This window comes from Ambystoma mexicanum, chromosome 9 (genome assembly GCF_040938575.1).
Source record: "Ambystoma mexicanum isolate Mex_15411 chromosome 9, UKY_AmexF1_1, whole genome shotgun sequence".
NCBI classification, from domain to species: Eukaryota; Metazoa; Chordata; class Amphibia; order Caudata; family Ambystomatidae; genus Ambystoma; species Ambystoma mexicanum.
The window spans coordinates 183,104,613-183,131,973 of record NC_090931.1 but is presented as its reverse complement, the minus strand read 5'-3'; the positions used below and the strand labels follow the sequence as shown (position 1 = coordinate 183,131,973).

Below are 27,361 nucleotides of genomic sequence, written 5' to 3'. Positions count from 1 at the left end.
AAGAACTCCTACTTCAGCTACAACATGCAAAAAAGAAATTTGATTATTGGGCATGGAGCATCAATAATGACGAAAGAAAAATGCTGAAGTCAACAAAAGTGATGGATCATGACTCTAGGAAACTTAACGAACCAGCTTGCTACCTTTTACATTGCCCATCCCGCTATCATAGAGCTCAATTCTTACGGTTTCGAGCCAACATCCTAAAAACCAAGGAAGTCCTATGGCAAAGAAGGGAGCCATCCTTAAAAGACAATCTGTGTCGTTTTTGTGAATCTTCGATAGAAACCACTAAACATCTACTAGTTGAATGTCGGCGAACAACTATCCAGCAATCGTTGCATCTGGGTCAATTTGCACCTCTGGATGATGACATGGAGACGTGGTGGGCTAGGATCATCTCTGGTCACAGCACACAACTTGTTTGTGCAACTGTGAACTATTTTGATATGATTTTGAAAACAGATATTTAATGTCAAATTTTCCTTCCTTTGTTTCGCCTCTGTTCTCTCTTCTTTTTAGATTGTTTTGATGTTTGATTCTGATTTGATCTGTTGGTGTTGGTTCGAAAGTTAATTCGGCTGTTGTGAAACAAAAGTTTGTAATACAATTTCAAACTGTAGTTTTTCAAAAAAAAAAAAGTAAGTAACTCCACAGGTCTTCCACATGGCTTTCATGTAGTGGGACATAAAATTTGACCCCCTGTCGGAGATTACTTCCTTAGGAAACCCAACACTGGTAAAAATACCAAGGAGGGCCTTAGCCACAGCCTGAGCTGTAACAGTTTTCATAGGAATTGCCTCAGGGTATCTAGTAGCATGGTCTACTACAACAAGGATAAACCTGTTGCCTGAGGAGGTTGGGGGATCAAGGGGACCAACAATGTCAATCCCTTCCCTCTCAAATGGGACTCCCACTACTGGGAGAGGCACTAAAGGTGCCATATTCTTGGAACCAACCTTACCAGAAGTTTGGCAGGTGTGGCAGCTCTTGCAAAACCTATCTACCTCAGCCGCCATCTTTGGTCAATAAAAGTAGAGTGAGAGCCTTTCCTTGGTCTTCTTGAAACTCAAGTGACCAGCCAAAAGAATCTCATGGGCTAGTTGCAAGAACTGTTGTCTGTTTTCTTGAGGTACTACAAGCCGTTTGTAGTCTCCAGGTGCAGACTCAGTCTGGTCACTGTAGAAAAGGCCATCTTCCCAGTGCAACCTATACTTCCCAGGCTCTTGCCCATCAGCCTGAGAAGCTGCCTGATGGCGAAGACCTTCCAGAGTTGGACATTCTCTTTGTCCCTTACTGAAGTCTGCCCTGTTGGGTCCACCTTCTGCCAGTAAAGACTGCAGCTCAGGATGGTCAACAGGATCCAGATCTCCAATAAGTTCTTGGCCTTCTACTAGTTCTTCTTCAGAGTCTAGTTCGACCATGCAGGGTTGTACCTCCCTCTCAGCCTCAGGTGGAGTTACAGGTGTAACTTTGGACAACCTAGGGGAAGTCCTTGTTGGAAGCACTGGAGTGCTTGCTGCTGGCTTTTTCTTAGAAGTCTTGGGTTGCCCCTTTGCTTCTGTTGATTTAGAGACTGCAGTAGGTTGCTCCAGTGGAGGAGGAGTGATATCTTTATTCATCATCTCCAGAGAAGAACCTTGGTTTTCTCTCTTGCAGATCTGGTTAGCTCCTGTAACCTTTTACTAGGAGGTCTGGGGGTGTGTGACACTACTCCCAAGAGTTTTCAGGTCATTTCCCAACAGAACCCTTCCTGGCACCTCACATTGTACACTGACAGGTATATTCACAGTCATATCATTGCATTGGATGAAAACTGGTAATTGGGGAAGCATCTCCATAGGCCTGCCAGCTAACTTGGTGAGGCATTTGGGTACCTTAGCAACATCCTCTGCCTTGAAAAATGATTCATCCACCACAGTTATGCTGGCCCCAGTGTCCCTAATGGCAGGAGTCTCCTGACCATTCACCTGGACACTGTCCTTATAATACTCTTTAGTATTATCTGGGATAGAAATCTAAATTCTGTTGTCCCCACGACCCCAGAGATACTAAAGAAACACTGGCTGAGACTCCAATGGGATCATCAGCCAGTAGTAGAAAGCTTCCACTGGCCATCTGTACTTCCTCCTCTGGAGCGAAGGCTAAGGAGACAGTGTGGACCCCTGAAGGTTTACTCTTAAATCTGGGATCCCCTTTCACATGGTCAGGTGAGCTACAAACATAGCATTTACCAAATGCTTTTTGGAATGGTGGCTTGCTCTGACCTCCTTCTGGTTCGGCACCAGAAGGTACACTAGCCTGATTCGGTTTCCCTTGTGGCTTACCCTTATTGTTTTGTTTGGGGCCCTCTTTGGGATTGAAATTATTAGAATTCTCTTTGGAGTCCTTTTTAGGCTGTTTCCCCCCATCCCTTTTCTGAGTTGCCCCAGAGTCCTTGTGAGTAGCCCTGTTGGCAACCCACAAGTCAGCAGCCTTAGCTAGTTTTCTGGAATCTAATTCCTTTGAATCAGCCAAGTGCTGTCTGAGCTCAGGAGAGCAGGCATCATAAATTGACTCCAACATGATAAGATTCTTCATTCCCTCATAAGTGTTCACCCTGTAACCCTTAATCCATCCCTCTAAGTTCTTCAAACTCTCACTCACCCAGGTAGCCCAAGGGGTACCATCATGCTTTTTGAGGGTCCTAAACCTCTTAAGGTATTGGGAAGGGGTCTTCCCAAATCTAGCTATCAAAGCTAGCTTCACACATTCACAATCCTTCTTATCCACCTCCCCCAATTCCATTACCACATCAGATGCAACAGGGGGCAGCCTAGAGAGCAACCAGTGAAGTAACTCATTCCCTGATATGTCCTGGAGCCCATGATTATACTCAAACATAGCCAACCAATCCAACACATCCAACTTAGGCTCATACATACCCACAATCTCTTTAGGCATCCGGGGTCTTTTGGGAATGGTACTCCTAGAGGATCCGTAGAGTGGTGGTCTGGTCAATTAATACCCCGGTCCTTCCCTCACATGGTATACTGGGTGAGAAACCTTGCTGAACTTTACTTAACCTTGGAACACTTAACTGCAGCCTGGGGCTACTGGGGTAGGTATTTTCTCAATCTAATAGTAAACCCACCTGAAATAACCCGGCGGTGTCTTTAACATTGCACCAAAAAGTGGTGCGTTTGAAATAAATGGGAAAATCCAATAGGAAATAATCCGGTGGAATATTTCGCGTGGTATCCACTGCCACCAGCCAGAAACTCGACAAGGGGGGACTGGATAGTGCCCCCTTGGAAAACAGACATAGGGGCAATCGAATTACCCCTACCAGTACTTCCACAATATGATGGTTTTTACTGGTTCTGTTCGCAATTTGAGACTAGTAAAGTAATTGGTGACTTTACATGCCCTGGGAGACAGTAGTCAGTCCCAGGGTATGGAGTCTCTGTTTGGGGGTCACTATGACAACCCTGTGTTACTGCACTGAGGGTGCTGTGTAACACACATACCAAAAACACATGAAGCCCTATGGAGTAAAAGACCCCATAGCCCATAAAACGCATTACAAAGTCAAAGGACATTCTCAAATCATGCCTAAGAGTGGGGGAAAAAGAGTGTCACTCTTAGCAGGAGAAAAAAATAAACCCCAAAAATCCAGCAAAGCTGCTGGGGGACTCACTAGGTTTGGGAAATTAGCCTTAACAGAGAATTCTCCCCAACAATGACACAGGGTTGTCTTTTAGACTTTCCACTGACTCCATTTTTCTGGGACTGACTACTGTCTCCCAGAAACATGTAAAGTTGCCATTAACTTTATGTAGTCTCTTTAAACCACAGACCCAGTACACCCCATCTTACATGGAGTACTGGAAATGGTTAATTCTTATCCCTTTTTGTCTGTTTCTCTTGGAGCACTGTTTCGCTCCCTTTTCATCAAGACTTGGCTGGTGGCAGTGGTAACTACCCTATTTTTCATATCGCAGTTATCTTATATAACCATGGTATTGTTTTAGGCTATTATATTAGGCTCAAACATAAACCCGCTTGACCAAATATATTTTATTTCGGCTCCAGCTGGGTTTGGTCGCCATTTCTTTTTGTTGAAGTCTTTCTCGTGTTTTACTCTGTGCGCCAAACCAGGTTTGGTTCCTTTGTTCGCCGTCTTTTTGCGGGCTTCTGCACAGAAGCCCTCCTTAAGGCGCCTGAAAGTCTGGGTAGGCAGGATGTGAGGGAGGGGTCTTAGGACCCCTGCCATGGGTTCTCTTGGTAACCCAAGTCACACTCCTGTTTGATTGGCTGGATGACTGTTCTTGCCAGGACAGCCACCCTGCTGTTTGATTGACAGCCAGGCTGTATGAATTAGGGGAAACTGCATAAAAAGCAGGTCTCTGGGACTGGAAAGGCAGAGTCGCCACTGGAACGAAAGAACCAACGAGGAGCTGATGGAAGAGGACCGCCCGGTGAAGCCCTGCTGCAGGTCCGAATCGTCAGAATCCGACGACAGAGAAGATCCTCCAGGAAACTTCTTCCCTTGAGCTGGTGGGACCAACCAGTTCGCCCAAACTTCAAGCCAGGACCCATCCTCTTGTTGAATTTGCTGTACAGAGTTACAGTGGGCCGGATAGCCAGGAAGGTCGGACCCTGCTTGGGTTTTAAGGAGCGCACCTTTTATTCGTTGCTTTGCTCTGCTGCTGGTTTCTTCCCTGGGTAGTGCAGAACCCTCCAGTCTTCCTACTTCTTGTCAGTCCGACAGTCGCTTCAGGAACCCTGAGCCTGCAGGAACTACGAGGAACGTCTACCTCAGCTACAGCTTCCTCTCCGTTTTAAGGTACTGTGCAAATCCGGTTGTTCGTTTCGTCCAGCTGCTGTGAAAGTGTTTGAAATCTTTCTCCAAACGGAGGGCTTCTCCTTCTCTTCTCTTTGAACTAATTTTTTTGCCAACCAACCTAGTCCGGAATCTGTGGCACGAACTTTACCGCAAACTACCCTGAACTGTGTGATCTTGAGCAAAAGACTTTTGGCCCATTGACTTTGGCCTAAGCCTTTTCTACCTGATTCTATCACTGTAGTTCCTCTTGCTCAATTGCCTTGAGTACTTACATGTTGGTGTGGTTCAATTTCTATTAACTTTGTTTTCCCTCCCTTTTAAATTGCTGAAGTGCCATTTTGCTCCCACTTCATTTTGTGAGCTTATCTTTTCTAGGACTTATTGGGAGTGGTGTGGTGTATTAAAAGTGTGAATTTTATCCTGCTTATGATAGTGCAATGTTATACAACTGAAGAGTGAAATAAATATATATTCTTTTACTTGAAAACCTTGAGTCAGTGTTTGCCTGAATCATAGTAATTGCTGTCCTTTGTGTAACTATTTGATACTGCTCACTTACTCTTTAGATAAATCTGAATGCTCAGCCATCGCTACCACTTTAACTGTGTAGTACAGGCTTGTACCAAAGGTGAATTTGTACTGTCACTTGTAGTCTTAATTGTGTGTGGTGTTCCCAAAGTGTAGTACATATAATTCTGCCTAACAATCAGCAGATATTGTTACCTATGTGCTTTCTCTACTTGATTAAGGCTTGGTTTTCAATTTTCTTTGATCCACTTGGTAGCACTAGCAGCATACACCACCAAACAGCACACGGTGTCATAGTAGAAAATGCCTGTAGACAAGGAGTTTATGGAAGGTATAACATATGTTTACCTATCCATTGTGTACTGTTTGGAAAATGTTCTTGTTGTTGCTATCCTACCATGGACTTCTATGGGACACCCTTATTTACGATTGTTTGATGGCTGACCTGACTTTTTTGTGCTAAGTAAAGATTAGAGATTTACTTCCCTTGCTTTCTGCTCATTCTTATGGGGAAACTTACCAGTCCACTATATATCCCTTAGTTAATTTACTGTGTTTTTAAAGCTGCACCCATCACCTTAAAGTGAAGTACAGTAAAGATTCTTTGTACATAAAGGGTACCATATACTCTAAAATGGCTGTGTCATGAGATTTTCCCCCCAGATTTTGTACATTTTATACTTTGGCCCTTTCCCTGGCCTCTTAGGTGTGGAATTGTCATGTTGCTGTTCCGAGTGCATCTCTCCCTCACTTTACTAAGATCAGTGGTGGTCTGGTCAATGAATACCCCGGTCCTTCCCTCACATGGTATACTGGGTGAGAAACCTTGCTGAACTTTACTTAACCTTGGAACACTTAACTGCAGCCTGGGGCTACTGGGGTAGGTATTTTCTCAATCTAATAGTAAACCCACCTGAATTGTGGAACTGGCAGCGTTTTGCACTAGGCCTCATTACTTTTCAAGGCACTACCTATAAAGTATTAGTACCCAGCGAAGGGGGAGTGTCAGCCTTCCAGCCAATGAGGAGGCTCAGAACGGGGCTTTTACCACACCAGTAAAGACCCTGCTCTGAGCCTCCTCAGAGCAGGAGGCCGCCATCTTCCCTCGCCGGGAATCTGGTAAGTGCGCTCCCTTTGCCCCCAGTGTCCCTACACCCCCAGCCCTTACTCTTACGTCCTGTCCCCTTTCCTCCATACTGTATGGGCATCCCTTCCAAGGGACGGGAGACAGAACCTTTTTCACCAGAAAAAACCTTCTTCCCCTTTAAATTTAGAGGCGCGCAGGGGTGTGCGGCCCAGGGAGCATGCGCTGCCGTGACTCCGCCCTCCGGCACCACACCTCAATCCCCTTTTCCACGTTGACAGAAATGGGCCGAATTCACCAGCGCTCCTGGGTTTGGCTTCGGCCATGTAATTCCACGGGCTGATACGGTCCACAGGCGTCACGCTCCTCCCCGGCGCATGTCGACTTCTACAGGGTTCAGCAGGTGTCCATCTTGCAACGGGCTCTTCCCAACTTCAGACCCCCACGCCCTCTGCCTACGTTGCCTTGGCCCAGACCACGGTTGGTAATCATGTTCGGCGTGTGACTCTCTGTCCTCGAAGGCGCTGAAGAACAGACTAGCCCGGTGGAGGGAGCTCTCCTCCAGAGGATCTCAAGAACTTCGTGAAGCATCGAACCAGGCCCAAGGTAGGGCCGATATTTTCCAGCCCACCCCGCAAGGGAGACTCCTTCCCAGGGAATGTTCCGTGCAGGAGGGACCGGCCAGGTCCTTCTACCGGCACATGCACCGAGGCTGCTACAGCTACCGGCCTTCGGGTCGAGGGATCCCGGGTGCAGTGTTGAGAGACCGGAAGGTTCTTGTACCGGGTCTACACCGGAGGGGCTCTGCCCTTTTACCGGCACCATGGCTGAGGGGCTATGCCCTAACACCGGCAATACGTCTGAGGGGGCGCCTAAACGCAGCTCTACCGACCCCCGGGTCGAGGTTGTCACACCTACTGGCCCGAGGAGCCGGGCAGGCCTAGTGATCCACACGCAAGAGTCTTGGACGAGGCCGATTACCACGTCGTAGGCACGTGGCAGGCAGCTCGACAAAATGGCCACCGTGCCAGATGGAGGCATCCGTCAGACGCCATTCCAGGAATTCAGCGAAGAACGAGTGTCGAGGTGGGACTGGCCTCAACCAGGTACATGGCCTACAGTCTACCCCTCATTTGCACAGGGAGCTTTCTTTTGCGTACATATGGACAGGGTATGCAGCAGCTCCAGCAGGCAGCCCCCTGCCACCTCTTTGGCCATTGAGGAGGTGCTCTTCGAGACGTTTTTTGGTCTCATGATGTCTCCTCAGATGGGAGTTATCATCAAAGACGCCATCAGGGAAGTCATCCCCGCCATGCTAGCGGCACCACAGACTCCTCTATCGGGCCCCCAACCCCCGGTGCAGCTGCCTCCTCCAGCTCCACAGCCAACTCTGCAACCTCCGCCGCCTCCTCCGGCTGCGGTCCCTGTACCGGCGCCATCTACTCCTCCTCCACCACATGATACTCCAGATCCGCAGGATACGGACGAGGAGGAGGATCTGGACACGCCATCCTCAGCCATTGCCTTCCACGAACGTCTTGCCGGCTTGGCGGAGTACCTGGGCCTCCCCCAACCCGAGGTCTAACAGCCAGCAGAGGGGGTTCTGGCTGAAGTCCTCACGTGACGCCCCTCTGCCAACACGAGGATTCCACTGCAAACCGATGTAGTCTCCCTGGCCAAGAAGGATTGGCTCAAGCCCGACTCGGTCCATCCGGTCAATCAACGCCTGGACGCCAAGTACAGGCAGATGGAGGGGGATACACTCTTGCTCTCGACCCACACTCCTTGGTGATCGCTGTGTTATCACTTTACTCCAAGCCTCAGTCGTCCTCAGCCGCCTCCTGTGCGGCGCTGCTAGGCAAGGAGGAGAAGATCTTGGAGGCGTACGGCAAGAAAATCTACTCCAGCGCGTCCTTGCACCTTCGTCAGGCTCCCGCAGATGCCATCCTGTCTAACGCCAACCAAAGGTTACGGCAGGAAATTGCAAACTTCCTCCCGGAACTCCCCACCCAGTGCCAATCATGCTTTAAGGTGGGGTTAGCTGAAGCCAAGCTCCTGGCGTATGACCTCATGGAATCCACAGTGGCTCATATCGATACCTTAGGCCGTGCCATCTACATTGCCACGGACATGAGGAGAACAGCCTGGCTCCGGGCAACGAAATTCAACCCGGATGTCCAGGAACGCATTCTAGATCTACCGTTCGAGGGGGTTGGGGGGATGGCCTCTTCCACTCCTCTACGGACAAAGAGATGGACAAAAAGAACAGCTCACAAACGTCAAATTCTCTATCCATTCTTACAAAGACCACACCCAAATCCTACACCCAATCTCAGCAGCGCTCAGAAACGGGTCGTACATATGGAGGGTTCCGCGGCTTCCAGGAACGCATATCCAGGCAGCCGGACTGCTCGCCGTCTCAGAACCGGTGCAAACAACAAAAGGGGGGAGGGAGGGTAAGGGCTTTTTCCAGTCCCCCTCCTCAGCGTCAGCCTCCGAGTGAAAGAAGGCATGACACGCCCCTTCGGGTCCACGTGTCTCCGGTGGCGGGCAGGCTTGCTCTCCATGCACAATTCTGGCGCCAGAATTTTGTGGACCCCTGTATCCTGCCCGTAGTATCCACGGGGTACCGCCTTCCTATCCCAGCCTCTCCTCCTTCCTCCACTCCCACAGGTTCAGACAGCAACTCTTTTGGCAGAGATCCGGTCTCTGGTAGAGAGCCAGGCTGTGGAGGAAGTTCCAGCCTCCCAGCGAGGCTTTGGCTTTTACTCCAGGATTTTTGCCATTCCGAAGAAGAACCAGGCGGGCCTGAGAGTTGTGCTGGACCTTTCCACCCTCAACCTCTCCCTACCCCTGCAAAAATTCAAGATGGCTTTTATAGCGGAGACATTGGACAAGGGAGACTGGATGTGCTCCCTGGATCTGAAGGACGCATACATACACGTCCCGATTTGTCAGCCCCATCGTTCTTTCCTATGGTTCAGGATCATGGGCTAACATTTTCAATACAAAGCCTTCCATTTGGCCTCAACTCGGCCCCCAGGGTCTTTACCAGACTCATGAACGCTGTGGCGGCCCTCCTCGGAGCGCAGGGCCTGCACATCTACCCATACCTCGACGGCCATCGCATTCCAACGCCATGTCCCTTGGCAAGTCATAAGCAGGGCGGCCACTTGGGCCTCTCCCTCGGCTTTCTGTAAGCATTACTGTTTGGATGCCGGCTCTAGATCTGATGCAGCCTTCGGACAAGCGGTTCTTATGGACCCGTTTGCTTAAGGAGCGTCTCCTCTCCACCCTGGGGCTACATTCAGTTGTAATCGCCCATACAGTATGGAGGCAAGGGGACGGGACGTAAGAGTAATTATAAATTACACACCGTAGTGTCTAACGTACTCTTGGTCCATAGTCCCCTTTCCTCCATACGTCCCACCATCATCCCCCCTAATAATACTGGTGTCATTAGGCAATGTTAAATTTATTGTTGACGCGTCAATGGGGACTGAGGTGTGGCGCGGGAGGGCAGAGTCAGGGTAGCGCATGCTCCCTGGGCCGTACACCTGCGCGCCTCTAAATTTAAAGGGGAAGGTTTTTTTCTGGTGAAAAAGGTTCTGTCTCCCGTCCCTTTGAAGGGGCGTCCATACAGTTTGGAGGAAAGGGAACTATGGACTAAGAGTATGTTAGTCACTACGGTGAGTAACTTATAATCTTTTACACATACTTAAGCCCCTCACCACCACCTACCTTGCACTGCATTGTCCCTCACTGTCGCCGGAAACGGTCGTGTTCCCGGCGCATCTCTTACTCCCAAATGGCCGCCACGTAAAGGGAGAAGTGACTACGAGTAGTTCCATTTTCCCCAATCAATGGCTGTCATTTTGTTTGTAGTTTTATTGCAAGCTGTGAAACGGCATACAGGCCATTTCTCAGCTTGTGATAAAAACACTATTGTGCCGGGGTACTAATAGCAATATAACCCTTGCAGGCAGGCCTTAGTTACAAGCCTGAGTTTTGCTTGCGCTTGTAACTGATGCCCCCTGCTTGGGTTATATTGCTTAAATGGGCACCTTATCCTATGTTGATCTGTAAGGGGCTCTACTTATTTTTACTTACCTGTCTTTACTGTTTTTTCAGTCAACTCTTTCTGATTCTCACTTGCTTTACCGTGCATAGTTATTTACAGTGTTGCTTCTATCTGTGCTAACTATTACACAACTGTTTCTAAGGTGAAGTGGTCTTCTATTTATAGAACCCCCAACCATGAATGTATATGATAGTAGCTGTGTGATAATACTTGGCTAGGGTTTTCATTTGCTTAGAGTGTATGTTAAAGGCATAATAAATAATTGTATATTATTGTTGTCTTCTGTCTAACTAGAATTATTACAGTGCTCTCTGTGTGTCCCATTGTAACCCTACACCGCTCTTGAACCCCTCCTGAATCTAGGACTTACTGCTCTGCTATTCTCTGGCCTGGGTTTGGCTTGACCTCTTTCCTGTACAATATAATAGGGAGGCCTCTCAGAATCCAGACACAGGTTGATTCTAAAAATCCATCTTAACATGTACCAACTGCCAGGCTGGGATCAAAATATAGTCCTTCAAAGATTGATAGGACCTCTTTTTGAGCCAATGCATAAAGCCTATTTAAAGTAGCTTTCCTTATTGCATTCACCTCTGCCAGAAGGATAAGCAAACTTCAGGCTCTATTAGTCTCCGAACCATGCATCAACATACAGACGTTTAAAGCGATTTTAAGTACAAACCCGCAATTGCACCTAAATACATTACCCAATTCCATGTCGGTGAGTCAATTGAATTACCAGCCTTTCCCCGAATCATGATGTAGGGGGGATAAGGCCCTCCACACATTCGCTGTTTGGAGAGCAGTAATGTTCTACCTTAGTGTTAGGAAAGATTTCTCTTTGAGCAACTTTCCCTCCATAGTTCTATGTACCCCCAAACTTTTTGCTTTGTTTTTATTTTTTAACCTGTTCTGACTTTTTACAGTGAAGTGCAGCCTTCAGCTTCAGTGCCCTGGCCTTTTGCTCATTTTGTTATGGGGAAAATGATCAGTCCTTCAGACTATCAGGGAAACTATGTTTGTCTTTTTCCCTGTTTTGGTAACTTTTTAACACACAACACAGCACCTTATAATGCAGTTCATTGGGGATACTTTTGTATCAGCCTAGTCTTTTACAAGTGGGTTTTCTGGTTAATTTTGTATGTGCCTAAAGACAAACTGGTGGCAGCAATCATATTTTTACAATTTGTGTGTTGTTTCTACTGTGCACATTTCGTGTTTACCGCATACGGCTTCTGAACGTGGCTAGGGCCCTAAAAGTGCCACAAGACTTTCGCTTGTTCTTTGGCCATCTTTGGCCATATTGTTGTTTGAAATTCGCATATATGGTCAGACACTTGCTGCTGCTTTCGCAGACTTGTGATGCCTTTGTGTGCTGCACAGGAAGGGGTGGGACTGTCTGGTCTCACGCCACATCCGTTGTTCCTGAATGTCTGAGGGTGGAACATGAGTGAAACCCACAGTGGGCCCTGATTAGACCACAGCTGCTGCTTGGTGCAGATCCTTACCATTGGTTGGCTTGGACTTGCTTCCAGGTAGAATCTTGAATAGGAAGAGGACCTGCAGGCATTTCTTCAGATCAGCTTTAGAGCCAAGTATCATGTGTAGAAGAGCAGCCAACTGAAGATCCAGGGATGACTCCCTAGGTTGCTCACCATCCCTTCCTGCGTTTGGCCTGGAGAAGTCCTGCTGGACGTCCTGATCTGCAAAGGCCCTGAGCAGTGCTTCAATCCTTGGACTGATGGGACCAACTGCTGGAACGTTTGCGAGGATCCAGCCACCCTAAGTCTTCGGAAGTGTCCCTGGACAACCCGGTGGACTGACCAGCTCTCCTGTGGGCTTCCTTGCTATAATCGTCACTGTTCTGCGTTCGCCGCCAGTACTTCGGTAGTCACCAGCTTGCGGTGTAAGTAGCCTTCCTGCCGAATTTCAGCATCCCAGCTTCAAGAGATCCTGCTCTGGAAGGTGGTCTTCTACCACGACTGGAAGGGCGCCTGCCGTCTCCGTCGCTGGAACTCACTTCCCCCGTCTGATGAAGTGTCCTGTAGACGTCTGCATCAGTGCCTTCTGCATTTCTTTGTTCTGCGGGTTGCCTCAGTACTCACCAGTACAAACGACAAAAGTAGTCTAAAAAGGAGTGTACACCTGGCAGGAAGTAATGCAGTTTATTCTGGGCCCAGTCGCAGCTGGGAAAGCGAAATTCAAACAGAATGCGGAACAGAACTGCTTGAAAAGCGCTGTCAAAGAGACGCCTCAAAAACAAAACTTTTTATAATCTCAAACTAATTAGCATCAAAACCCATTGCAACATTAGGACATTCCTCCACGGGTGATTGATTGGTGGGATTGTGCCATTTCCCTATAGGGGGACATATATTATCTTGAAATGATTGCGTGTTGCAAACCTTACCACGCCACCCTTCTCCACCCTTGTGACTTCACAATTCAGCCCCCATTTCCCTATTGGTAGTGCCAGTTTGATACATTTGGGATGACCAGCAGATCTTTATTCAACTGCCGTTGATCATCCCCATCCGTCTTCTCACAGGAAGGCATTAGATCATGACCCTGCCAGAGCCTTGAACCACCAACAAGTTACAGTTTTAATTTTGCATTTTAGGAACTCTTCGAACATCTTCCCAGGCTAGGATGTGCTAAGGGGCAATTTGAGACCACCATGGGTATTTTGAAACCGTCCGTAGACCAGCTCCAAAACTAATATGCCGAATTATAAAATGGTTGTTCATTCATTGTTGTTTTCCACGGGACACATAAGCTCTGCTTCATGATCTCGAAAGTAACAGAGGATGTTCGCTTCCTACCGTACGATCCTGGGAACGTGTAATTTTCAATGTGTTGTCAGCCTCTGCGGCTACTAATCAAGTTAATGAAATGTGAACCTGTTTTCTAAAGAAGCATGCTTCGAGGCCTGTTCACTGTGCCTCATTTAAATGTTACCTTGTATACTTAGCTGTCTCTTAACTCTATTGCCTATGTGTTGTTAGCGTAAAACACAAGTAATCGGGGCATTCTCCAGCATAGTGCATATAACAATGTGGCTATCAATGAAGCCCCTCCCCTTTTAGTTTGCTAATCCCGCAGCTGGTACGTTCGCACCTTTTTACCATGCTGAACTTGCATTTTTACAACATCTTCACTCTGTTCCTGGAACCAACAGCAAGAATCCTTGCACCGCAGCTCCTGGGCACCTCTCAGTAGAACCAACAACAGGAAAGCCTTTTAGGGAGAATTCTCCAAAATGGCTAACTTCCCTTATCTACTGAATCCCTCAGCAGCTTTGCTGGGTTTCTAGGATTTTTTTTTTCAGCTGGTAAGAGTGAGAGCCTTTTTTCCCACTCTTACATGTGTTTTGCTGTGTGTGTTTAACATGTTTGTGTTCATAGACTGTGGAGCTTCACCTACTACATAGGCATCATCTTTTTACTGTGTGATACACAGCACCTTTAGTGCAGTGACACACGGTGTTCTTTTTCAGATTTCCCACTCTAAACTCCATATTCTGGGTCTGACTACTGTCTCCCAGAACATGTAAAGTTGCCATTGGCTTTATTAGTCTTTTTAAATTCACAGACCCAGTGCAAACTATCTTAAATAGAGTTCTGGAAAGGGTTAATAGTTATCCCTTTTTGTTTGTCTCTCATGGAACATTATTTTGTTCCCCTTTCTTTAAGATTTGGCTGGTGGCAGTGGTATCTAACATATTTTCCTACCGCGGTTTATTTAAATAGCCTTGGTACTGTTTTAGGCTAAGTTAGTAGCCTCAAACTTAAATCTGCTGGACCCGATTTACTTTTACTTGGCTCCAGCTGGGTTTACTCGCCATTTCTTTTCTGAAAAGGTCTTTCTCATGTTTTACTCTGCGCGCCAAACCAAGTCTGGTTCCTTTGTTCGCCATCCTGAGGGGGACAGGATGTGAGGGAGGGGTTTGAGACTCCCTGCACAGGGTCTCCCTGGAGACCCATGTCGCACTCTGTATGATTGGCTGTGGTGACTGTCCCGCCAGGACAGCCACCCTACTTGTGTGATTGACAGCAAGGCTGTGTGAATGGGGGAAAACTGTATAAAAAGCAGGTCTCTGGGACTAGGAAGGCAGAGTCGCCTCTAGATCGAGAGAACCGAAGAGAAGCTGAAAGAAGAGGACCACTAGCACGACTGAACCTCCCGGTGAAGCCCTGTTGCGGGTCCGAATCTCCAAACTTTGACGACAGAGTAGATCTGCAAGGAATCTTCTTCCCTTGAGCTGGTGGGACAAACCAGTTCCCCAAACACCAAGCAAGGCCTCCCTCCCTTGGTCGAATTTGCTGCGCCAGGCTGCAGTAAACCGCATAGCCAGGAGGCTCGGATCCTGTTTGGGTTTTAAGGAGCGCACCTTTTATTCGTTGCTTTGCTCTGCTGCTGGTTTCTTCCCTGGGCAGTGCAGGACCCTCCCAGTCTTCCTACTTCGTGTCAGTCCGACAGTCGCTTCAGGTACCGTGAACCTTCAGGACATGCCGGGAACTTCTGCCTGAGCTACAGCCTTCTTCTTCATTTAAGGTACTGTTCTAACCCGGGTGTTCGTTCTGTCCGACCACGGTGAAAGTGTTTGAAATCTTTCGCCAATCCGAGGGCTTGTCCTTCTCTACTCTTTTAAGTAACTTTTCTTCTGACCAACTTAGTTTCGAACTCTTGCCAAAGACTTAACCGCAAACTACTCTGAGCTGTGTGATCCTCTGCAAACACGCTGAACCATTAACATTGTCCCAGGCCTATTGATTTGAATCCTCATTGTAGTAAGGCCTGCCTACTTACTTGTCGGTGCTGCTTAATTTTGTATGACCTTGTTTTTCCCTCCCCTTTAAATTGCTGGAGTGCCATTTTGCTCACACTTCATTTTGAGCTTAACTTATCCAGAATTTCATCAGCATTGTGTAGTATATTAAGAGGGTGATTTTTCTGCTGCTTTACTTAGTGAATTGTTTTACAACTGATGTGTAAATAAATGTATATTCTTTTACTCCGAAACCTTGAGTCAGTGTTTATTTGAACCATAGTGATTGCTGTCCTCTGTGTAACTTCTGATACTGCTCACTTTACTCTTGAGTTAAGTCTGGCTGCTCAGCCATCGCTACCACTTTACTGTGTAGTACGGGTTTGTACCAAAGGTGAATTTGTACGTGCACTTGTAGTCTTAATTGTGTGTGGTGTTCCCAAAGGGTACTGTATATGATTCTGCCTAACAAAGCCTACCTCCAGCGACCCCCAGTCGACCCATCTAGTCCTCTGGGAATATCATAGTCAGGGGGTAAGTAAGCAAATAGCATTTGTCCCCCCTGTTCTCCTAAGAATAAACTTTGGTTATTCCATTACATCGTTTTTTGATCATTGCGTCTAAAAGCAGTTGTACCTGAAAGATCGTAACATCATTTTACGTGCTAGTAACTTTGCTGACTCTCTTCTCTGGAACATTTCACCAACACAAGAAATATTCCTACATCAGACCCTTTTTCTGAGAAGAAGCATTGTGATCTTTGGGCACAAGGCCCCACTCTTCATAGGGATTGGGCTTCTAAAGTTAGGGTATGTTTTCTTGTGACTTGGTTCCATCTTACTGCATCACTTAATTACCTTTCTTAAATAAGTCATTGAATGCATTCCTAAGAACCTATGGTGACTATTTATGTGCTTATAATTGAGTGTTGGGTAATATTATCACCTGCTTGTTTTATTTATTAGTATATGTATTGGGCTTAGAACAATATAGTATTTTTGTACTTACCTGTCTAAATTGAATTATTGTCTGCTTCACTGTGTGGACTCATTGTGGACCCCACTAAGACTCTTCTGAGAATAGCCTTGACTGTCGTCCTCCACTATCCTGAATGGGTTTTGGCTAACCTCTGGCTAATTGCCACCCCTTTCAAACCAATGCATACAGTCCCTTTATAAGAACTAACTTGCAGAGTAGCCTTCCCGTTTACAGTCCCCTCAATCAGGAGGATAAGAGAACTTCAAGCCCTCTCAGTCAATGAACCTTTGTCACTATTCATGAATATAAAGTGGTTTGAAGAACACATCCTTGGTTTTCACCAAAGTACAAATCCAAATTCCCTGTAAGTTAATCGATTTCTCCAGCCTGGGGTCTTGCATGAGTTCACATGCTCATGAATATTCTGCTGTCGTCAGGCTGGGAATCCTAGGTAAAAGAAACAGTTTCACTTTCACTTACAAACGGTCTTTTACTCCCATAAACCAATCACTGAGCTCTGGGTCATACTGCCCCCAGCCAATGACTGCCCTCTCCCTACACCCTTTCTCTGGCAGCCATCTTCAGGTTATTACCTCACGTTCAAGTGTTGGGAGTCCCCGTATTTTGCTCTCGGAGCTTTTCTACATGTTTACGTTTTTTTCATAAAAAGGTTTCCATTTTTGTCAAATGGAGCCTGTTTGCTCTTTTGCTCCTTTGACCGGCAAGCGGGGATCCGTTTGTCAGCGTCTTTCAACGCCCCTCAAGGGCAAGAATCGTCGAGATTTTCATCGAAGATTCCAGAAGGCCATCGGGCCTACACTGCACACCGGACCATGTCTGAAGAGCAGGACGACGGAGGTTCCCTCTTCAAGCTCTGCTCCAGCTGCGGTTTGAGGAATGTGTTTGTTGAGGGCAAACACTCCCAGTGCCTCTAATGTCTCCATCCGGACCACAAGGAAGCTGATTGTGAAATCTGCCTTGGTTTCTCCAAGCGCACCGTCAAGGATCATCACAGTAGGTTGGCGGTGTGGCTCAATGCCAAAGCTTCTACCCTGTGTGGCAAGCAGGGGCATGCCTCACCCAGGACCGGTCGGTCTGAGGGCCCAAGACGAGGCTAAGCACTGTGAGTCAGTTTCTGTCGGGGTCACCGTGCAAGCTAGTCAAACGACTGCAAGCTGCAAGCTGTCTGCCTCCATCTCAAGTCATTGTTGCAGCTCCTCCTGGAAGACGAAACCGGCTAACCCAGGGACACTGCAGGAGAAGCCAGAGAAGACAAAGGCGCAGGGTAAGTTGTCGGACCTGCCCCTGAAGGCCAAGGTGGTCTAGGCAAGGTCATCCTCGACGATTGAGCTTGTGGCGGCCGCCCTCTCGAAGGCGAAAGGGGCTGACCCGGTCCAGGGGACCCAGATGGCACTCAGAGTGGCCCTCCCACCCAAGCGGGAGACTTCGACCAAGCCGGTGGAGAAAATACTGGAGAAGAGGATGCCGTCCCTGACCCCTAGACCGACCCCTCAGGACTTAAAGAGAGGGGGCAGTGGAGGCCTCTACCATGCTCCAGGGCACGGATATTTCTTCTTCCAGGCAGGACGTGGGGAATGTCAACGGCGGAAATGCATAGGGGGTCGATGATGACGGCGGAAATGCAGAGGGGGATGGTGATGACTACGGCGGGACCTACCTTCTCGTTACGCTCGTGTCGGAGATCCAGAAGAGGATGCCGATGGCACCCGCAGTGCCGGCACTTGTGACACTGGGCCCCCCACTGGCAAAGAAGAGAAAACAGCACCTAGGGAAATGGACACGGGCACAGTGACAACGGACACGGACAACACCAGTGGCGTTTCCCCGCCGCCGAGAGCTTCTCCCCCGGATGAAGTGGGATCGTTCCATGCCCTGGTCGCCTAAGCGTCTGAGCTCTTCCAGCTGATGCCAGAGGAGACCAAGAAGGAAGGTTTCCATTACCAGCGCCGTGAGGCAAAGAGGAAGACCATTCTGGCGATGCCTCTTCTGGACGACGTTTGGAATGAGGGCCTGGCGCTGATGAGAAATCCTGCCTCAGCCCCGGTGAAAAGAGACAGGCTGGAAAAGAAGTACCGGGTGTCAGAGTCTGCACCCAAGTGCCTGCAGTTGCAGCCCTTCCTGGACTCTGTAGTATTGACGGCTACGAGGAAGAATTCTTCAAATCCCTCATCTTCAGCCTCCGTTCCCCCGGACAGCGAGGGGAAGTAGTTGGACGCCGTGGGTAGGTAGGTGATATACTCGGCAGCAATGACAGTGAAGGCAGCAAATGCTTTTGCGATCCTGGCCAAATACGACAGGGAGTTGTGGTATAATATGGCCCCACTACTGGAATTTTTCCCCGACGACAAGAGTGTCGAGGCGCTGGAGATACTCCAGGAGGGGCGAGGTGGCATCGGACCATGTCATCACTGTAGCCCTGGACATTGTGGACACAGGGTTCTGACGGATGGCAGTGTCTGCCTCCATCGTCGTGGCTGGTTGAAAGCCACCAACTCTCGCAGTAAGTTCAGACGAGGGCCCTGGACATGCCTTTTGACTGGGACAATCTCTTTGGGAAGGCTGTCGACGAATTGTTGCAAGACATCAAGACCGACACAGACGTCCCGTGCCCTTGGTATGCTTCAGCAACATCGTCCTTCCTTTCGTGCCTCAGGAGGGAAATCTGGCAAATCGTTGTAGGGTTTTGGTACGGGATCATCCTAGTACCACCAGCCCTCCCGTTCCACGACCCAAGAAGCCTACAGGGGTCGTTCCAAGGCTTTCAGAGGTGGCTGATGTTGTCACTCCCAAGGTGGCACGCAGCGCAGGCCCTGATGCAGGATTGAACTGGCCAGGACGTCGAGACCTCACCCATGCATCCAATGAGCTTTTAACGGTCAAATTACCAATTTCTCCTAACCAAAGCGCCACCATGCATCTTGTTTATAGGCCACCTGGACCGGTCTCCACTTTCGCTGATGACATCACGGCTATATTAGATGACAAAACTAAGACCAACTCCCAATTTATCCTATTAGGGGACTTAATTTAGGTTTTCAAGAAGCTAATGACCGCAAAGCACTGGACCTAGCCAATACCCTCACAGATTTTGGCTTCTCTAACAGCATCTTTGAGCCAACCCACATCAATGGGAGAACTCCTGATTGGCCAGTTTATCTCAATTGCAGCATTTAGCTACAAGCAATCTCTCCATGCACTTGGTCTGACCACCACTCTATCACGTTTAACATCAAAGCCAACGCTGCACACACTAAACAGGACATTGCTCCACCAACTTGTACAAGAAATAAAAATAAAAAAGACATTACTAGAGAGAAACTGCTCTCCCTCATTTTACCTCTTTTAAACAATGCCTCAATGTCATGCACTGACCCTACTGCCCTAGTGGATACTTTTAACGACACTATGCTTAAAGCATTGAATTCCATTGCCCCTATTGAACTACAGAAACCTAAACCTCGTGCACATCTCAATTCTTGGTTCACACCACAATTCAGAGTGCTTCGCAAAGAAAAGAGGAATTCTGAAGCCCGTTGGAAAAGCCGCCCATCAGATACCAACAAGGATAGCCTCATTATAGCGTCCCTTAACCATGAAGAGGCAATCTTCCAAGCAAAATAAGAGACATAATAAGCGTATTCTACAAGCAGAATCCAACACCAAAGAGCTCTTCAAGATTCTCAAAGAACTTGAATCTCCTTCCAACCCTTGTGACACCTGCAGCAAAGACAGTGCATGGTGTGCTAATATTCAAAATGCGTTCCAAAACAAAAACTCAACACTACTTACTAAAATCAACTCTAAAAAAAAAAATAGCCTTCTGACCGACGTTCGGACTGATTATCCCCCCAGAATCACTCACTGGACTATACTCACTCCTCAACCATTCAATTTCTCCCCTCTCTCTATCTTGGAGGTATAAAACATCATTAGCAAGCTGAAACCCTCTAACTGCCAGGGTGACTCGTGCCCTGCTCCCATTATTAAGGAGGCTATCCATGAACTAGCCCCTTTCATCACTGCCCTTATAAATACTTCTTTCAGCACTGGCATAGTCCCCGATAACCTAAAGGACGCCTGGGTCATCCCCCTTCTCAAAAAGCCTTCGCTAGACCCCAGCATACCGACTAATTACAGGCCCATCACCACTGTTCCTTTCCTGCTCAAAATCCTCGACCGTGCAGCTTATCTGCAGATCCAGGACTACCTGGAATCCAATAAACTTCTTGGACAGTCAGGCTTCCGTCCCAAGCACGGAACAGAAACTGCCCTCTCCTTAAAACCCAAATTGAGGAAGTAGCTCAGAACTTTGTTTGGAACACTATTTTGATTTATAGTTCATGTCCCTACACATTATTTGGTGTAGGTTGTGAGGGCAAATATAGGATTTGGACACAGACAGATTTTTATGTTGTCTTTAGGTAGGGAAAAGCCCACCTTAGTATAAGGCAAGTTAGGCCTTAATCCATCCTGACATTTTCTTTATGGGTTTTGTGCGCTATATAAATGATTAAATTAAATAAAATAAAAGATTGTTCTACTTTGATTCTGCGTCTCCTTCCATGATGCCAACCTCACAATATTCAATGCTGCAGGGCTCACCATTCTCTAATTCTCTTGCGGGTGCAGCCTACCTAATGTGCAACTTGCTCATGCCCAGGTGCATGCATTTCACATGTCCTGATAATCAGTCCTCCTGAAATACTTGATGCCTGAAAGCCACACTCCCGTCTGATGAAAAGCCTGGTTGCTCCAGGGTTTGAGGGGTCATAAATTCTTGAGTGATGGGCGGTCACTGGCATGGGCTAAAATTATGTATTTTTAGGAGGGGGAACTCTAGGTTGAACTTGCAATGACTGGATGAACAGATGCGTCGGAGATGGGCTGGGGAGCCTAGCAGACCCCGTTTGCCTCTTCTGGGCCCTACATCAGAGTGTCTTGTGGCTTCCCCATTCCCATATACAAACCCAAAACATGAGACTTTCTCACTCCATGTTCTAACTGTTTGCTCAAGAAGCTATCGGGAAGGTTTAAGTGTTGCTGCTATGTGGTTGACACATTGTTTAATGATACAGTGTGCCTCATTGAAAGCTCAATGTTCATTCAGCTCTCAAACCTGTACAACAATAAGAATATCTGCGCCACACCATTGTCAATCTTTTGGCTTGTCCTAGAGCCACTGAAGAAGACCCTCACTTGAGGAAGGTGAACGAAGCTCAACTGAAACTTCTTGCCTGCAACCAAATGGGAAGTATTTCTGGGCTCTTCAGAAAATCAGAGGGAGCCATATTAAAGTTCCCTTCTCTTGACTCTGTGGGCACAGCTGGGTTATTTACTCCAGGACTCCTACTACCATTGAATAGTAGTACTTGTTGGCCCCTGTGTGGTTCGTCTTGTGTCTGGAACCCTGAATCTCATGCAAAGGATTAGCATTGGCTAGGCTCTGTGACCTACGAGTACCCAAGACTGCACCTTGTGTTTCTTGAAGTGCTGTGCAACTATCTGCTTGGCTTTGGCCTTTGACACTTCAAACTTGGCTACTGAAGTAGCTGCACTGTACCCCAGCGTCTAGTTTCACTCCAGCAACGTCCTACATGGTCATTTAATCATTCTTGTTGACATGGGGTTGCCGTCTGCATACTCTGCAACTCTAATGCTGAACTGCAATTTTGACAGTTCTTATCCGACCAGAGGCTTTTTGCTAGTCTTTGTTGTATTGGAAAACATTTGCTCACAGGAAACGTTTGGATGCAAGACGAGCACAACCGTGACTTGCAAAAACTCTGCCAAACTTTGACTCCATTTCTCATATTTGCAGGCTTTAATTTTGTGTTGCTCCATTTGGACAACATTGAATTTGACCTCAGTTCTAAAAACCCTATGCACTGCATTCCCAACTCTAAAATAATTTCCCCTAACATTTGTTAACTGCTGTGGATGTCGCTACTCTAAAACTACTGTTATGGAAGATTTTCTTTTTGCTGCTTTCCTCCAAAAGACTTATGAGATACCCTTTCTTTGTGCTTTGTTTGGGCTCCTGACCTGACATTTTGGCAGTACGTGAAGCCTTTTGTCTTTTTGCTCATTCTTATGGGGAAACTGATCAATCCACAAGACTATCAGTACTGAGAGGCTATGACTCTTTGTGGATTTATTGCATTATTACATTTGCACACATCACCCTAAAGTGAAGTGCTGTTAGGATACTTTGTGTTTTTATATCTGTTTCTGTATTGACCTTTTGGTTACATTTGCAATGTGCCTAGGAAGGGCTGGTGGCAGCAGATATTTTTCTACCATGTTTTATACTTTTTACTCAGGGCACTTTTTCATTTACTGCAATTGGCTACCATTTTATTGTTTATAGTGCAAGCCTAGCTCAATAGCAGCGGGTCGCTTTAAAACAAGAGGTTGCTAGAATTGGGATTGGCATTTGTTTTACAGTAGTGCAGCACTGTTGATCAAGGAAGGGAGGATTTTCATTCATTTGGCAAGTATTGCTGAAAGGGCCATGTTTTTAGTGTTTTGCAGAACTGGCGGATGATGGGGCCATTTCGAGCATCTCGCAGAATTGAGTTCCAGATGGTCAGGGTTTAGCAGGAGAAGGACTGCATTCGAGTGTTCTTTGTGGGCTAGCTTTGGCTCCAGCCTTTTGATAGTTTTGCTACATGGGGTATGAGAGTCTCCAGAAGTGTGAAGTTTAGCCACCAAGGTCGTTAGCACCCTAAGATAGCAGTCCTACACATTTTTTGTTTTTGTCTGTCCTTTGGTCATGTTATTCTTTGGCCTTCTTTTTGCCCACTCGGGTACGAATTTGGCAAATATGCAACGCCATTTCCCACGGAAAGCTGCTGCTTTCCCGGGCTAAGAGGCGGTTTGTGTGTGAGCCTGGATGTGGGGACTGGGACAGGTTGGTCCCAGTACACATCCTGGTGCCTGGATTTCTGTTGCTGGGCAGATCTTTTGGTGTGTGGCTATCCATGATTGGATAGCCACTGCCAGTTTGAATGGTACAGATCCTTACCCAATGGTGGACCTGGGTGAGCTTCCAGTCCAACTCTGGGATAAAAGGAGCACTCCTGCAGCCATTTGAGAGATCATCTTTGGAGCTAAAACCCTTATGAAGAAGTGCAGCCCTAGAGAGACTCCAGCAGCTGACCACCACCAACTCCAGTGCTCCTTTGTCCTGATCACCAGAGGGCCCTGTGCCTTCTGAGCCTACGGAAGTGTCCCTGAACGAACTGGTGGACTGACCAACTCTTTCCCGGGCTACTTCGGTGCAGCCAGCGCCATTCAGGGTGCATTATTGGAACTTGGAGGACCTTCAAGATGCCTGCTCCTTTATTTTTAGTCTTCTTGCAACAACAGATGCTGTGCTGGGCCTGCTCCTGTGTTCGTCTATTGAAGATAGTCTTTCTGCGCCTAACCCTGGAGGTGTCCTAGGGTCACCTACTTTGCAGACGTCTATCTTTTCTTCACAAGGTTGTTCAGCTCGAAGGTATCTGGAACCGGTTTTCAAGCACTGTGATCGGCCGATACTATATCCCTCATACGAAATGGACCTCTGCACTCTCGACCCCTGTGCATCCCTAAACGGAACCAAACACAGAAGCTTGTGTCCCCAGTGGAATCCAGTACCACAGCAGTTATTTCTGAAGAGTCCGGGTGGTAGAGTGCGGGGGGTAAGTTAACATGTTTCCCTCACAGCCATGTTCTCCATAGGGTTACGTGGGCGTAAAGTCCTGTCCCTATCAAAGTCTTTCTGACATTGGTTGGTGGAGGACTGGTCAAAGATTCCTTCCCAGGCCTATCCTACAGTCTGGGATTGAGTGAGTTACTTACCTGAACTTTACATACCTTTCTGAACTTTTAACTTTTGTATTATAACCCAATGCATGGTTGAATCACATAGTAAACCTACCTGAAAATTATAACTTTGGACTGATGACTTTAGAGCACAAGGCCCCACATCATCCTAGGGCTGGGCATACTACGTGTTAGTGGATCTGTTACCTGTTTAACACTGGTTATTGAGCCAAATGCTTGCTTTACTCTCCTAAGTGTGACAAATATTTGTCTAAGCGTTTCATTTTCCTAGTGTGTATTTTAAAGGTCTAATAAATAATTGTATACTTTTGTAATAGCCTGTCTAATTGGAATTATTGGTTTTATTCTGTGTGGACTCATTGTAGCCCCAGGGCACGCTCGCACCCCTCCTGGGTATAAGCCTTGCTGCTCTGCTACCTTACATTGATTGGGTTTGGCTAGACTTCAGTGTCTCCCTGTTTTTCATAATAGGGTTGCCTTCCAAAATCCACCCTCAGGGTTAATTTTGGAAATCCAGCGTAACAACTGCAAACTGAAAATTTTACTTTCTGTAAAAAGTGCATTTTCTCTTTTTCGCCAACCTATTTAAAGAAGATATTTGTACTAAGTATAACCTAATTTCAGCTACTGAAAACCATACCTAAAGTACTGTATACACCATGTCCTCGTTCTAACTTGAGTCCTCCTCCCCTCTACAAGGTGTTCTCGGGTTTATTGGAGTACAACAGATGCACGAAAACGATGCGTTTACACGTGCAAGATCATGGAATGTCGGCCTCCAGCATCCGAACCAGATATTAATAGCACTGTGGAGCATGATGACAACCGGACTATGTCTCCAATTCCTGCACTAACAGGTAGCGTGTACCTCATCTTCCACATGTGCTCACTTGAGATGACAGATGTTGTAAATGTCTGTGGTAGCTACTGTTTCCAAATCCTCCAGTTAGTCCTGAACAGATACTATTGCAGTCTTTCTTTGCACTATACAAATTAAACGTCCAGAAAGTGTTTGGCAATGTGCTGACCCTGGGCTTTATTCTTTCCAAATGAATGGTGGTGGGGGTCCAGGCTTCAGTAAACCTGTGCAATGTGACTGATTACATTAACTTGAAAACCAAAGATATCTGCTTTAAGTCACAGTTTACAATAGTTACTGTGTAAGCCTAGTGAATGTTTTTTGGTGCGAGGTGTGAGCCTTCATTTTTGGTACAGCCGATAAGCATGCACATGCAGGCCTCACTGCTGCAAGCAGACCTGCTGTGTCCAATGTCCTAATTTGTATTAGACAGTTACCGGTACATCAGCCCTCCCTTTCTTCCAGACACATGGGCACAGGTGCCTGGCAGCATTAGTCGCCAGTAAGAAGCAATTTTCTGAAAGAGAATCTTAAGCACATTTGCAGCCATAGGCTCTGCAACCTATGAGCTCAATGGATCTCTACTACTGAGTATCTTTCTTCCAACATTGAATAAGTCATAGATCATCATGCCTAGAACATTTTACCTAACAGCTAGAATTAGTTGGTGCATTTTTTTAATATGGCACATTGACCCATTTCGTCTTTTTCAATCTACATGCATAAGAAGATTGTGTCATGATTTGCAACATGCCCCACTTGCCAAAGCCTAACCTCCACCTCAAAGGCATTCAAAATGTCCCCTTTGGGCATTGAATGGTGCTATCTCCATCGCAAGGTCCAGGTGGAGATAGTTGGACCTCTGCTCTTAGTGCAAGAGAAGCCAATTCCCCTCAGTGTTGTAGAGATGTCCTTTAAGGCCCTCTGGTCAGGGTCTTCAAGTATATCTTCCTGATTCTTGTTCGAGTCCCTCAAGCTCACCAGGCTCTCCAAGTAATAGTTGTGGCAGAGCTGCACAGGCCTCAGTCAAGGAAGATGGACCGGGGTAATTCACAGATAAAGTACACATTTTTTGAATGGATTGTGTCCTCCAGCGTATTCCACATCTTTGATATTTAATTTCCACAGCTCTGCTGCATCAGACATTTTTCGGCAGAGGGTGCTCTGTGTCGATTGCGTCGGGTCGATGTCCCTCGAAAGCCTCCTTCGAGGGTGACATAATCGGATGTTATAAGTAGCACGCACGGCACCCGTAGCCTCAGTTCCATTTTTTCTGCAAACATGTTTGCTTTGAGAAATCGGCATGCCTCGTGTTATCTACTTCGATAATGTCTTCTTCTTCTACCCCGACGACCCCGCGGTCTGGATTAAAAAAATGCCGGGAGTGTAAGTCCAAGATGTCGATCACAGACCCGCACCGCACCGTATCTGCTTGTGGTGTCTGGACGAGAGCCACGGCACGGATGACTGCTCAAAGTGCAAGTCTTTGACGGCCAAGGCCTTGCAGGAGCATAAGGGGAAATTGCAGGTAGGTTGAGTTTCCAAACCCTGTAAATCCAAAAAGACTACTGGTCTTTCCACTGACGACTTGAGGGGTGACTCTGCCCGTCGGAGGGAGTCCAGGGTTTCTCGGTCCTGGATTGGTTCCCGCCACTCCTCCTCGTCGAGGCACTCCCAGAAACGGCATCACCGTTCACCTTCCCCGTCGTCGTCGGATGATGGCTCTGTGAGGAAAGCGGCTTGTCCCACTAAACCCTCCACTCCGGACCAATGGGAGGCATTCAGGGAGAAAATGCTGGAGATTTTTCAATCTCAGGGCACTGTTCCGTCCGCGCCTTTGGTTGAAGCCGGCAGGAAACGATCTCGCTCCGACGCTTGCACACCCTCGGGCCCAGGCAGTCGGCGCGATAAACATTGGGAACCGTCGAGGTCCCGTTAGGACAAGGATCTGGTTGATCGCCAGAGACGTGCCCGATCCAGGTTGCGGTCTTCGTCGCCAGCGAAACCGGTAAAGTCTGGGAAGGTGTCGAGGAAGGCGTCAGCGCTGTGTCCATCGAGTGCGGCTGTCAAGGATTTGCCCTCGGTCAGGGCCTCAGAGCCTTCGGCGCCCTTGTCGACGTCAATGCCATCAGCGCACTCGACGCCATTATAGCCTGTGGGCCAGAATTTGCTGTTGGAGGCCCCTGTGGCTGTGGATCCTCTGAGAAAGGCTCTGTCTAAGACTCTGAAGCCCATTCTTGAATCCATATCTGCTCCTGTCCCTAGGAAGGAGTTCTTTCATTCTCTACAGAACATATACGAGGTTGAGGAGAGGTCTTATGTGGAGTTGGAGCCTTTTGATGATCCTGGTAAAACACCTGAAGTTCCTGACATTGTCTTTTCTGAGG

The 27,361-nt window shown here is 47.4% G+C and overlaps 1 protein-coding gene across 5 annotated transcripts in view; it reads left to right on the top strand.

Moving 5' to 3' along the window:
• Positions 1–27,361, top strand: part of KMT2A (lysine methyltransferase 2A) — a 2,049,111-nt gene that overhangs the window by 1,453,515 nt on the left and 568,235 nt on the right. For all 5 annotated transcript variants that reach the window (XM_069614436.1, XM_069614434.1, XM_069614435.1 and 2 more), the window contains exon 25: positions 24,815–24,972. In XM_069614436.1, coding sequence (XP_069470537.1) covers positions 24,815–24,972 — 158 coding nt within the window. The remainder of the gene's footprint in view (positions 1–24,814; positions 24,973–27,361) is intronic.